The sequence below is a fragment of the Teleopsis dalmanni genome, chromosome 1 (assembly GCF_002237135.1).
Source record: "Teleopsis dalmanni isolate 2A chromosome 1, ASM223713v2, whole genome shotgun sequence".
NCBI lineage: Eukaryota > Metazoa > Arthropoda > Insecta > Diptera > Diopsidae > Teleopsis > Teleopsis dalmanni.
In genome coordinates this window covers 51,182,197-51,195,575 of record NC_051846.1, presented here as the reverse complement: position 1 = coordinate 51,195,575, position 13,379 = coordinate 51,182,197, and the positions used below count along the sequence as shown (strand labels likewise).

The 13,379-nt window shown below is 31.1% G+C and overlaps 4 protein-coding genes across 4 annotated transcripts; 1 reads left to right on the top strand and 3 right to left on the bottom strand.

The window, feature by feature from the left end:
* Nucleotides 1-1,433: 1,433 nt before the first annotated feature.
* LOC119681170 (chymotrypsin-2-like) lies at nucleotides 1,434-2,177 on the bottom strand. Its single transcript, XM_038094285.1, has one exon. It carries the CDS (start codon nucleotides 2,175-2,177, stop codon nucleotides 1,434-1,436), a length of 744 nt encoding a protein of 247 aa, XP_037950213.1.
* A 752-nt stretch (nucleotides 2,178-2,929) lies between these two features.
* Nucleotides 2,930-3,673, bottom strand: LOC119681160 (trypsin-2-like). Its single transcript, XM_038094273.1, has one exon. The coding sequence runs from the start codon at nucleotides 3,671-3,673 to the stop codon at nucleotides 2,930-2,932; it is 744 nt and encodes a 247-aa protein (XP_037950201.1).
* Nucleotides 3,674-6,830: 3,157 nt separating this feature from the next.
* LOC119681153 lies at nucleotides 6,831-8,329 on the top strand. The gene is made up of 2 exons (XM_038094261.1): nucleotides 6,831-8,183; nucleotides 8,242-8,329. The coding sequence occupies exons 1-2, from the start codon at nucleotides 6,831-6,833 to the stop codon at nucleotides 8,248-8,250; spliced, it is 1,362 nt and encodes a 453-aa protein (XP_037950189.1). The 3' UTR covers nucleotides 8,251-8,329.
* A 3,981-nt stretch (nucleotides 8,330-12,310) lies between these two features.
* Nucleotides 12,311-13,051, bottom strand: LOC119681136 (vitellin-degrading protease-like). The gene has a single exon (XM_038094238.1). The coding sequence runs from the start codon at nucleotides 13,049-13,051 to the stop codon at nucleotides 12,311-12,313; it is 741 nt and encodes a 246-aa protein (XP_037950166.1).
* Nucleotides 13,052-13,379: the final 328 nt, after the last annotated feature.

The following is a 13,379-nucleotide window of genomic DNA, read 5'->3' as shown; positions in this document are numbered from 1 at the left end:
TGCCAAAGCAAACACACTGACTATTCTCTGAAATTCACTCCCCGAATGTCAGTGCCACACACAGAACAACTAAGCTGGCCATCAATTAAAAATATTTATCAATAGTTAAAAAAGTCTAGGATAGATAGATTAAGATTAAGATTATTAGATTAAGATTCTTGTTAAACCAAAAGACGTAATAAGTTTTGTCGTGGCTTTGGCTTTGCAAAAGAGGAGGAAATTATGTCAGTGCCCATCATTGGACAGAAGAAAGTGAATACATTTGGGGCCCATTTTCTCATCGACCTAACAGAGCTGTCATTCTTTAAAAATTAGGGCTCAGCTAAGATTATTGGCTTAATAGGTAAGTTGACTTCCACTTAAATGAAAGAACCGTGTCTGTTCTTTTCAAGATTTTATATGCGTAGATCGCTTTGGTCTTAATGCTAATTTCAGTGGTTTTCTTGGTTGGACAAATGAGCAATATGTTTATTCGTGGTATCACAACGGGCCACTATTTGAGCTTAGGTGGTCTTTAGTGTACACCCTAACCTAATCTAAGCCCAAATAGGATATTTTTTGCTTAGGTACATAATTATTTTTTAACAATAATTATTTCGTTATAGTATACATAAGCTAATAATATATATAATATAGTATAAGTAATATACATAAAGTTTTTGCTGTAAAGTTACTGAGATAGACTCAGAGAGGCATGCTAATTGTGCAATTCTAATAGTTTATTATATTATAGTTTCCAATAACAGTATATTGTTTATCATAAATGCTTAGTATATAAATGATTAAAAGTGAAGTTAAGGATGCATTAATTATCATTACTGTAATATGAATTACTAATATCGATGAAATATAATATTAATTATTACATATTAGTTAATGAATAAGTAATCATTTAATTTTGATATATATATATATATATATATATATATATAATATTTCGCATTATTGTTCGTATCGATTAATAATATTTCGATAATTGAATTAACCATATAAGTCTGTTTCTTTGTCAAATATTTAAAGCAACTAAATTGTTTAATTCTTTTAAATAAAAAATCACTCAATAACTTATCTGCGGGGCTTCAAAGATAATCTTTTTGCAAATTATCCTTTAACTGTCTCTACTACTCAACAAGTAAATTGTTTTCCCAAAGGAACTTAAAGGAATGTGATTTGATTAATGATTTTCAATTTCATACCTATATTTTTCTTTTCTCAAGATCATCTTTTACAGGTACAACCATTTTGATAAATCCAATCAAACACTTATTTATATTCATATTATCATATTAGACTCATATTTTACTATTATTCCAAAAAAATGACTAAGTAGTTTACTTTCCCATAATAAAAGTTTTTGATAATTAAATTACAAGTCTTCAAGGAAAAATCAATGTATTTTTTTTTATTATTAGGACAAATAAGAAAAAATTTACTTATGCATTACTTGTAATTGTAGATTGAATCCAACTATTCACTACTGATGCTCTTGTGGCAAGATTAGGATAACCTCTGCCACAACCGTAGGTCCAGATATCTACTCCACACCACTGGTTATCTTTATCAAAATAGCCGCCACCCTCATCTCTGTTACATGCTCCAACATATGCGGAAGTTGTGCAGAACTGTGCATCCGTCTGTGGTCCAATATATTCTTCACAACTTGCTGGTGTCATTACAGAAACCAACATTTGACGAAGTACGTTAGAAATTTTTCCGCCCTCTGTAACTTCACCCCAACCATAAAATGCTAAGACCTGATATGGTTCAATGGGATTAGCGTTAATAACGGCAGGTACGGTTAATGTTGTTGTGAATGGATTTTGCAATTTTACTAAAGATATATCCCAGTCAAAATTTGCAGCGTCAAAATTTGGTGGATAAAATATTTGAGCTACTGGAATAACTTCGCCAGCTTCAAGTTGATAACTTTTTCCTCCATGAACATTTAATAGATCGGCGGTATACGCTGTGGTTATAGTACCGGCAGTAGCAACGAAAGATGCATGAATTAAAGAACCGCCACAAATTTGTTTACCAGACTTGTTCGCCAAATATACACATGATGGGCATGCAGTAATTGATGACACTGTTCCATTGATAATACGAGCTTGTCCATGCACAGTTTGGCAGAAGCAAAATACTAACAGCAAAAACTTCAAAAAAGTATTCAAAAACATTGCTTTTGACTGAATGTTAAGCGGGGCTGTGTTCTAATTTCGTGGTTGTCTGTCTTATATAGGCAATGGAGAGCCCGTTCTGCATTATATACTGAATTTCTTAATTTACAAAACTAACATTTGTGCAAATAATGTAGAATAAAATGAGTTTTTATTCTACATATCTCCGAATAAATACACGCAAAATATGTTTGTTCTCATAGAAACAGTGTTTAAAATTTAAAGGGCTGAAATTGCTATATAAATGTTAGCTTAACTGTGATAATTTACACTAGAATAAAATATATTTATTCAATCAATTTAAAACCCCAAACAGAAGTATCTAATACTGAAATGCGTATGATAGCTGTGCTAAAATGGATTTTTAACTTAGAGTTTTTAAATTTTAGTTTTTATTTATCTTAAAGCTCGGTAGTAAACAGACAAAATTTAAAAGTAGCTTAAATTTTTTTTTCCAGCACAATATTTTAAAATTGTGTTATCAATAAAATAAAATTTTTTATATCTTAAATAAAACTTTTATAAACTTTTTGCCGATATAACAGACCTTTGTGACATATCAATTTATGTTTTGATATATCGCTTATCATTAATAGCTTATAATCAAAAAGATCGCGTGTGCTTTTATTGATGTCCTTTATTGCAAATTTTTCTTTATTGACTCGTTTAACATTAAATTAATAAAATATACACTTTTAATAAAAAAAATTGTACGTTTTTATTATTATTAAAACAAGTAACAAATAAAATTTTTATAAATTATTTGTGATGGCTCTTTGAATAAAAGTGTTAATTTCTGATGCTCTTGTACCAAGATTAGGATAACCTCGACCACACCCATAACTCCAAATATCTACTCCACACCACTGGCCATCCTTATCATAATAACCGCCACCCTGATCTCTATCACAAGCACCTACATAAACGGAATTTGTACAAAATTGTCTTGCTGTTTGTGGTGTAAGATATTCTTCACAACTTGCTGGGGTCATTACTGAGACTTGCATTGTACGCAGTACATTTGAAACTTTTCCGCCCTCCGAAATTTCACCCCAACCATAAAACCTTAGAACTTGATATGGTTCTAAAGGATTGGAGTTAATTGGTGCTGGTACAGCTAATGTTGTTGTAAATGCATTTTGCAATTGTGCTAAAGATATATCCCAATCATAAGTTGTTTGGTCGAAATTAATTGAATATATCATTTTGATAACTGGAATAACTTCTCCAGCTTCTAATTGATAAGTCTTTCCACCATGCACATTCATCGCACCGGCAATATGTGGTTTGGTGCAAGAAGCGGCAGATGCAACAAACCTCGTATGTATAAGAGCAGCACCACATAGTAGTTTACCACTTTTGTCCGCTATATACACACATGATGGGCACGCCTGGACGTTTGTTACAGTTCCATTGATAATACGTGCTTGTCCGTAAACAGATTGACAAAAGCCAAAAATTAACAACGACAATTTCAAAAATGTATTCAATAACATAACTTTAATCTGATGTTTGAGTTAGGCTCTATATAAATATAAATCTATTTAAATTTTTCGTGCTTATATAGGAAATAGACAAATTTTTTCTCTATTGTTCACTATTATGTTTATTTAACATAAGTAACATTTGTGCAAATAATCAAATTTATTTTTATTCTGCATATTTCGAAAGAAATATACGTCAAGGTAGCTTTCTTGTCGTCAAAATGGGTCTTAAAGTGGAAGAGCTCAAGTAGTTGTATACAGTATTATATAAATGTTAGTTTATTTGAGATCATTTAATCATATTTAATATATACTTACTTCATATTTTTAATATAATTACGTGTATATAACTTGTGACATTAAGGCAAGTATTGTCTATATATACACATTTTATTGAGAAGTTCTCAACTGCAAATTATAATTGAAACTGAGCGATATTCAATAATGACACAATTTTTAATCGGTCCAAAACAGATTAAAACCAGTCATAGGAAAACAGAGAGAAAAATCAAATTGTATTGAATTAAAACTGCAAAACCCTCTCATATATTAAATAAATATGTTTTAAACAGTCAACAGTAATAGACAGTAAACAGATTAACTATATTTTATATCTTATTAAATTTTTTGAATAAATTGACTACATATTTATTTAAAAATAGAAATAATTTGGAACTAGAAATTATCTATACCAAACTTTTGTAGGGTACAATGCTTCATATATTATATGCATTAATAAAACTTGTTTATTACTAAATAAATTATATAGTATATATAACATGGAATGACAAAAAATATAAGTACAATTAGCATAAGAATATTGTTTCAAAAATGTTATTAAACATTACCCTTCTAAATTGTACTTCCCACAATATGTAAAATTGATTTTAATATTCTTATGTTCTTAATCGCGTCTTCCTTCCAGAACCATCCGATTTTCAGTTGGATTTTCTTGAAAAAAAATAATTCAAATTCTAAAAAAACATGCTGTATTCTAGATTTCTTCTTAGATATGAGTATCAAGACAAATTGTCACCATGTCAAAAAAATGTCTTCTTTCAGAGAAGAAATAGTCGAATATGTACTTTAACTGTTGTATGATTCAATATGTGGTAACTCAATATACACACAAGTCTAGTTGCATAGAAGTCAAAGACTTTTTTGAAAAATATTGTACTATTTAGTACGAAGTATTAATTTATTCTGACTTACAGTTACATTAAAGAAAAGCCTACCAATGTTCTATCAAATATTTCGAGCAAAGAATATCATATCCTATTTCTATTTTGCATCTATTTCGAATAGAAAACGGATGGTAATAGTTCGGTATACTTTGAAAATTATTTCAAATTTCTGTTTTAAATTTAATAATAATATATCTTTAAAAATGTAAGCCAAACTACATTCATGGACAGTGCACAATAATTTTAGATTAAATGTTACCCTCACTATTCTGAAAGTTTGTCTTAAAAAACGTATCACACACAGTTCTTTGCAGAACCGTTATAGAAACACGTTTTAATATTCGCAGATATAGTATTATACATTCTGGTGTGACGATTCAGCGTATCTTACATAGAAAAATATTACGCCTGCAAGAGGTTATAAAAATATATTGACCTATTTTTGAAAGCTGACGCAGTTAAAAGCGAATGAATTGACGTGTTAAGTCTCATATATATTCATCATTTCCACAATAACAATAAATAACGATTTTTATGAACAACACAATATCATTTATATATATCTCTACATATGCTTTTATAAAAACTGAAGAAAAAAAAACCATTATGGAATTAAGCTTTTTAAGAACTTTCAATTCTCATTTACTTCGTAAAAAATGCTCCTTAAGTGTGAAAAAATTTTGTCGTTTAAAATATAGCAATAATTTGCCTTACTTTAATATAACGAGCTTATTCGATAGAAGTTTTCTTTCGGTCACTACTTTTGGATAGCCTTTAATGTAGTTGCATATGGTACTTAGTTTCGCGGTTAATGTTTTTACATTACAAAAATTATTTGTACTGAGACATCTTTTCAGCCGTTTTTAAACCTTATAGTACGTTGCCATTGCCTTTATTAAAACAGTTTATATAATTTAGTTTGCTAATGAAGTTGATTGGCCGCGCAAGGAGCTTTCATGCTTCCAACTTAATTAAGGAAAATTACACAAAAAATGTGGATGCTATATTGCGAAATATATTTTCCAAAAGGGAAATTATTTAAATTTGATATATTTAAACTGGAAACAAAAAGTAAATGAACAAAAAATTCTAATTGCATTTTTTAAATAAATTAATTAATTTCTGTTAACATTACAAAACTAAATAATATCTGCTTACAATTTATATGTCAATAAACAAAAGCTCTTCTAGAACTTTCTGACACATAAAAGCTCTTTTACATGTATAAATCAACTTATGTCAATGGAAACGACCAAATCGTTATTTAATTGATATAGTTTGAGTTAACAGGAGTGGGAAACTTTGAATTAAAAGCCTATTTAAATAAGCCTTTCATTGTGTCTGTCTTTGCAAGTTATAGGTATAATTAAAGCTAATGTTCGATGCTCCACGTTTGTAATATTAATGATTATTGATTTTGTTTATGATAAAAAATGATAGATAATATCAATGTACCATAATACCAGGTACCATAATATTACTCTACCGTTGCATGTCAACGCACTCTAGTTGTATTTGCTTTTAAAATTTAGATTTTCAAATCAACAATAATATATTATTACATTTTATGAAGAACACATTTTTATTAAAAAAGTTAAATAATGTTCTATGTACAACAACTTAACTGAATTTGTAATAATCAAATAATTGTTATGGACATAGACACATCAGGTGTTCTGGTGTCATTTCTTCGAGAGCTGGTAGACATGCATTGCAAGAGATACCAAACGGAAGGCCAAGTCTAGCTCCATGTCGTCCTATGGTATCTCACACCAAACACATACGCAATATTTTTCAGCAAAAAAAAAGAATATAGTGTGGCAACGCTAAATTAAAAGTGACACATAGTTTTTGACATACAGTATGAAACGAGTTAGTTATAGTTAAGCATTGTACGAGAAGAGTAAGAAATTGAAACGTGTTAAAAATAAAGGAAAAAACTATTGCTTAAAATATCAGAAGTGGGATTACTCAACATTAATAAAATGTCTGACATCAAAAAACTTCAGCTTTATACTTTAGTTGAATTAAAAGCTTGGTTGGAGGAGCTTGGATGTAAAACAAGTGGTAATAAAAACGAATTAATTCGCCGATTAATTCAAATACCTGAGGAACGCCGTGGTGTTTTTCTAGGAAAAACGACTAAAATATTAAATGATGTGACGCTTACGGAACATGTTGGCGCCGACGCCGATGCATGCGCAAGCAACAACAATAGTAACTCTGAAGAAGATGACAATCATATTCTTGAGGAACAACAAATTATACAAACACATAAAAAGAAGAATCAAATGAGTGAAATTGTAAGTCAGAAACAAATGATAACAGAACAAATGACAGCGAATATGAGTCGAATGAGTGTTATGAACACAAATATTGAGCGAGAAGAAAATAATAACAGTGTCTCTGCTGCACAAGTCAATTCGTTAAAGGAGAACGAAAATGAACTCTTGAAATGGGAGCTCAAACTGTTAAAACGAGAGCTAAACATAGAAAGACGAGAAAAAGAAATTTTAATGAGAGAAAATAAAACATTAAAAAAAGAAAGCCAACAGAATGAAAAAAAAGATTACGCGTTAAATAATAAAGTTAATTTTTCAACTATAAAAGAATTGCTGTCCGAATTTTCTGGAACTGGTGATAATTTTCAGCTTTGGGAAGCACAATTACAAAGTATCCGAACGGCTTATAATCTGGATGATAATAATACTAGAGCACTGATTTCTAACAAACTCAATGGAAAGGCGTTAAAGTGGCTACATACAAGAAACGATTTAATGACTGTACCAATTGAAACCCTAATAAACGATATGGGGAAACTGTTTGAAGACCGCTCAACTAAACTGCAGCTGAAACGTACATTTGAAGCCAGAAGGTGGCAAACAAATGAGACTTTTGAAGAATATTTTTACGATAAAACCATTCTCGCGGGTAAGTTGTGCATTGAAGAAACTGAGCTGCTGGAGTACATTGTGGAGGGGATTCCAGACTATGGTTTATGTTCACAAGCTAAATTACAATGTTTCCGTGACAAGTACCAACTGTTGGAAGCGTTCCACAAAATAAGTCTTCCAAAACCAGCAACACCAAAACAATCATTGACTGTTCGCCAGAACACTTCGAATGAAAAATCAACATCAGCCGATTTTGTGGTTTCTGCATCGACTCGTTGCTATAATTGCAACTCTCTTGGGCATGTTGCAGCTGAATGCCGCAAACCAAAGCGGGAGCCGAGGGCGTGTTACGTTTGTGCGCAAATGGGACATCGAGCAGCTGACTGCTCAATGAGGAAAACGCAAGTTCATTATGCCGACGCTGTTGAGGGTGATAACGAATACGTAAGAAATATAAAATTTAGTTTTAATTATTCAAATATTGATCAGTCACTTTATTTAGAATCATTAATTGACACTGGTAGTCCAATCAGTTTTATACGCCAACAGTTCGTGCCACTTGTTAAGTTAATAAATCAAGAAAAATGTAAAATTTTAAATTTTTGTTGTATATGTAAACAAAAGTCATTTACAAATACTTGGACAAATAGTATGCACAGTTTTATATGATAATAAAAAAATAAATCTTAAATTATTCATAGTAGCTAATGAAACTATGAGTTACCCAGTTCTATTAGGAAGAGATTTTTTGAAGAAAGCTAAATTAAAATTAGTAATACAACATGATCCAACTGAACAGTTAATTAATTTTAATCAAAAGAATAAAGATTGTGATGAAAATACTATTAACGATTTAATGAATATTGAATACCATGAACCAATTCATGAGATTAGTGTTAATAATAGTGATGTTGACTACAATACTAGAAAGAAATTTAATATGTTGTATGAAGATTATGTAAACCGCAAACGTCCAGATGAACCTGAGATAAAGTGCGAAATGAAATTAATTTTAAATGATAATAAACCCTTCCAATACCATCCACGTAGGCTATCATATCACGAAAAGCAACAAGTAGAGTCAATTATTGACGAGTTAATGAGAAAAAAAGTTGTGAGGCCTAGTAATTCAGAGTATGCATCTCCTATTGTTCTGATTAAAAAGAAAACAGGTGATACCCGACTATGCGTAGATTTCAGAACTTTGAACAAAGTCACATTGAAAGATAACTATCCACTACCATTAATCGACGATTTACTTGATCGACTGGCGGGTAAAACTTTATTTTCATTGTTAGATTTAAAGAGTGCTTTTTATCACGTGCACATGAGTGAGGATTCTATTAAATATACTGCTTTCGTAACTCCATTAGGACAGTTTGAATTTTTAAAAATGCCTTTCGGGTTAAGAAATGCACCTTCGGTTTTCCAACGTTTTGTGAACCAAGTTTTTGACGATTTGATCAGATCAGGAAAAATAGCGATATATTTAGATGATATAATGATCGCCACGAAATCTGCTGACGAACATTTACAAATTTTGACAGAAGTGTTCGACAGACTAGTAAATAATAAATTAGAGCTGCGTTTAGATAAGTGTAGATTCATGGAATCAAAAATAAACTATCTAGGCTATATAATTTCTAAAGAAGGGATACAACCTGACGGGAAGAATATAGAATCAGTTGTTAATTTTCCAGTGCCGCATAACGCTAAAACAGTTCATAGTTTTCTTGGATTGTGTTCATATTTTAGAAGATTTATTCAACAGTTTTCATTATTGGCACAACCATTATATGACTTAGTTCGCAAGAACTCAGTTTTTCAGTTTGGACTAAAAGAAGTAGAATGTTTTGAAACTCTTAAACAAAAATTAATTGATGCTCCTATTCTTGCGATATACGACCCAAGAGACCAAACAGAACTACACTGTGATGCTAGTTCACATGGTTTCGGGGCTATAATGTTACAAAAAAAGGGGGATGGTAAGCTTCACCCAATTTTCTATTTTTCAAAAAGAACAACTGAACATGAATCAAAATATCACAGTTTCGAGTTAGAAACATTAGCTATTATTTATGCTCTACGCAGATTCAGGATATATTTACATGGAATAAAATTTAAAATTGTAACCGATTGTCATTCATTAGCGTTAACCTTAAACAAAAAAGAAATAAATCCCAGGATAGCCAGATGGGCCCTGGAGTTAGAAAATTTTGATTACTCTTTAGAGCACCGTAAAGGAGAAAAGATGCAGCACGTAGATGCACTTAGTAGAAACACGAATATACTAGTGTTAGAAGAAAATACTTTTGAACAAAATCTATCCATATGTCAGTACCAAGATGCGGTAATTAATGAGATAAGGAAGAAATTAGAAAAAGAAGAGAGTAGTTACTTTGAAATGAGAAATGGGTTGGTCTATAAAAAGAAAGGAAACACCATACTGTTTTATGTGCCAAACAATATGGAGAGGAATATACTACAGCTTTATCATGATGATATGGGACATTTCGGATGCGATAAAGTTGCTGATTCTATGTATACTTAAATCTTATTGGTTTCCGAAACTCAGAACAAAAATAAAAGATCATATCGCCAATTGTCTAAAGTGTATAACTTTTTCAGCAAAGTGCGGAAAGCACGAGGGGTATTTACACAATATTCCAAAGGGCTTAGTCCCTTTTGAAACTGTCCACATTGATCATTTTGGTCCAGTTAAAATTAAAAATTCTAAAAAGAAGTATGTATTCTTGATAGTAGACGCTTTTTCTAAGTTTGTTAAATTGTATGCTACGCGAACAACTAGCACAAGAGAAGTTTTAGGGTGTTTAAAATCATATTTTAATTCGTATAGTAGACCAAATATTATTATTTCCGATCGAGGGAGTGCATTTACATCAAAAGACTTTGAAGATTTTCTTAGTTGCTGTAATATTCGACATATAAAAATCGCCACAGGTTCGCCACAAGCGAATGGTCAAGTAGAGAGAATAAATCGGAGTTTAGCACCAATGATTGCTAAAATGACTAACGCAGAGTATACAGCTTCGTTAGATAAAATTATGCCTGATATAGAGTTCGCTTTTAATAACACGATTCATAGAAGTACTGGAATAACACCGAGTGAACTATTATTTGGAATTAGACAAAAGGGAATGGTTGTGGACTATTTGAAAGAAAATTTAGACGAGTTAAGGGCTGATGACGTTCTGAGAGATCTTAGGCAAGTAAGAAAAGAGGCTTCAGATCAAATTGTAAAAAATCAAAACTATAATAAATCGCTTAAAGACCGTCATAGAATTCAGAAAACATACAAAGAAGGAGAATATGTAGTTGTGAAAAATTTTGTTAGTGAGGCAGGCGCCAGTAAAAAGATTTTGCCAAAATATAAAGGACCCTATAGGATTACTAAAGTTCTACCTAATGACCGATATCTAGTAAAGGATGTAGAGGGATTCCAAGTTAGTCAGATACCTTATGAGGGGGTATGGGAAGCGGCAAATATTAAGCCATGGATTGGCAATTCATATCGAAAAGGTTCAATCGGGACGATTGCGGGTCAGGATGGCCGAACTGTGGCAACGCTAAATTAAAAGTGACACATAGTTTTTGACATACAGTATGAAACGAGTTAGTTATAGTTAAGCATTGTACGAGAAGAGTAAGAAATTGAAACGTGTTAAAAATAAAGGAAAAAACTATTGCTTAAAATAGAATAATTTTTATTATATATTTTTGATTTAGATTAACCAAAAATTTCTACTTAAAACAAAAAATTGCTTTCAGCAGTATTTAATGAAAATATTTTATCAGGCGGATCATACGTCACTCATACGCACCATAATACCATTAAATCAATTTTCCACAAAAAATGACATTTTATTTCTAAATGGAATTTATCATTAAATACTATATAAAAATTAAACTTTTTAAGACGTTTTTGTTCTCAGAAATAGTGTTAATAAATAAATTAATTTCGTGTCAACTCTTATTTTAATTCAAGAATTTGAAATTTTCAATACTCTTCCCGATGACTCCACATTAATTTAAAAGAATCTACAGGATAAATTTAATGACACAGCAGATGGAACTTTGAAAATAAAAATATTGAGTATAATGCAAAATTGGCATATTAGCTATCTAATTCTCGGGATAGGACACTTGGCAATTTAAAGTACACACCATATAAATCTAAATATTGATGTGCTAAAAAAAAATTCTAATGGTGGATGGATGAAAATACCGTGGATTTATATTTTTGCAGCGTGCTTCATATTTGTACTGTTCGACATTCGACCGACACAGAACCGGACTTGTTATGGTCTTCATGATCAATTCAAGAAATTTAATTAAATTTAATTAATATGATTTAATATGAATTAATTTAAAACTTAAGTGCTTTCGATCGACGTTCAAAAGTGTTTCACTAGACAAATAAAAAATATACCTAAACATTTTGAACTCATTTATTAAAAAAATTTTCATAATTGATTCTATATAAAACTTAAATAGATTACATAATTACATTATATAAAAATATGATACTACTTTATTAAAGTAATAAAAAATTATGAATTATTCGCTATAGCTTGATTAATGAAAGGTGCAAGCCTAGCAATACTTGTATATACTCCAGGATAATCAGGACGAGCACAACCGAATCCCCATGAAATAATACCAGCAAGTTTATTATTCAATACAGCTGGACCACCACCATCACCTTCACAGGCATCAGCACCTGGGGCCTTAGCACAAAACATGGTCGGGGTTAACTCATATGACTGCAAGCAATCGTTTTTTGGAATTGCAACAACAAGCACAGATTGTAAAGAATCTGAGTTTTGGCCACTCTCAGTTAATTCTCCCCATCCTAAGACTTTCAAGGTAGCACCGATGGGAACTCCAGTTGTATGTAAATCTATAGTCCCAATATTGGTACCAGTCATTTCAGTTACCAATCTTAACATAACAGCATCATAGTCCAAGGTTACATTATCAAAGTTTGCAGGATATATGATACGATTGATTCCACGCCTGACACCTTCCTCTGAGAATAATTGAGCACCACCTTGTACTGTTAATTGATTAGCTTTATATGGCCTAATACAACTTGCGGCAGAAACAACAAAACGTGGGTTAACTAAAGTACCCCCACATACCAAATTTCCGTCATTATCACGTATATTTACGACAAAAGGATTTTCAGCTATTGGCGTTGTTGTACCACCAACAATTCTGGCTTGTCCACGTACTGCTTCGAGACAAGTAAGAACCAAAAGCGCTACGTGTAGAATATATTTATAAGACATTTTCCTGACTTGCGAATTGGCAATGTTTGATCTGAAGTATTTTAACTTTAGTCTTACCTTTTATAGCATATTTTTTTGTGAGTTTTGGAGTGGAAAATTATGCAAAATTACAGAATCTAACAATTGAATAAACACACTAATAAATAAGTAAATACTGAAATCTATAAGAAGTGGAATTTCCATTTATAACTAAAATGATTGTAATTCTGTTTCTAACTAATTTTATTTAATTAAATTTAATAAAATCCAAATAAGGCGACAGAACATTATGCAATCAATGTCCCACACACGTGTATCACTAGAACAGGTGTATTAATATTTAAAAGAA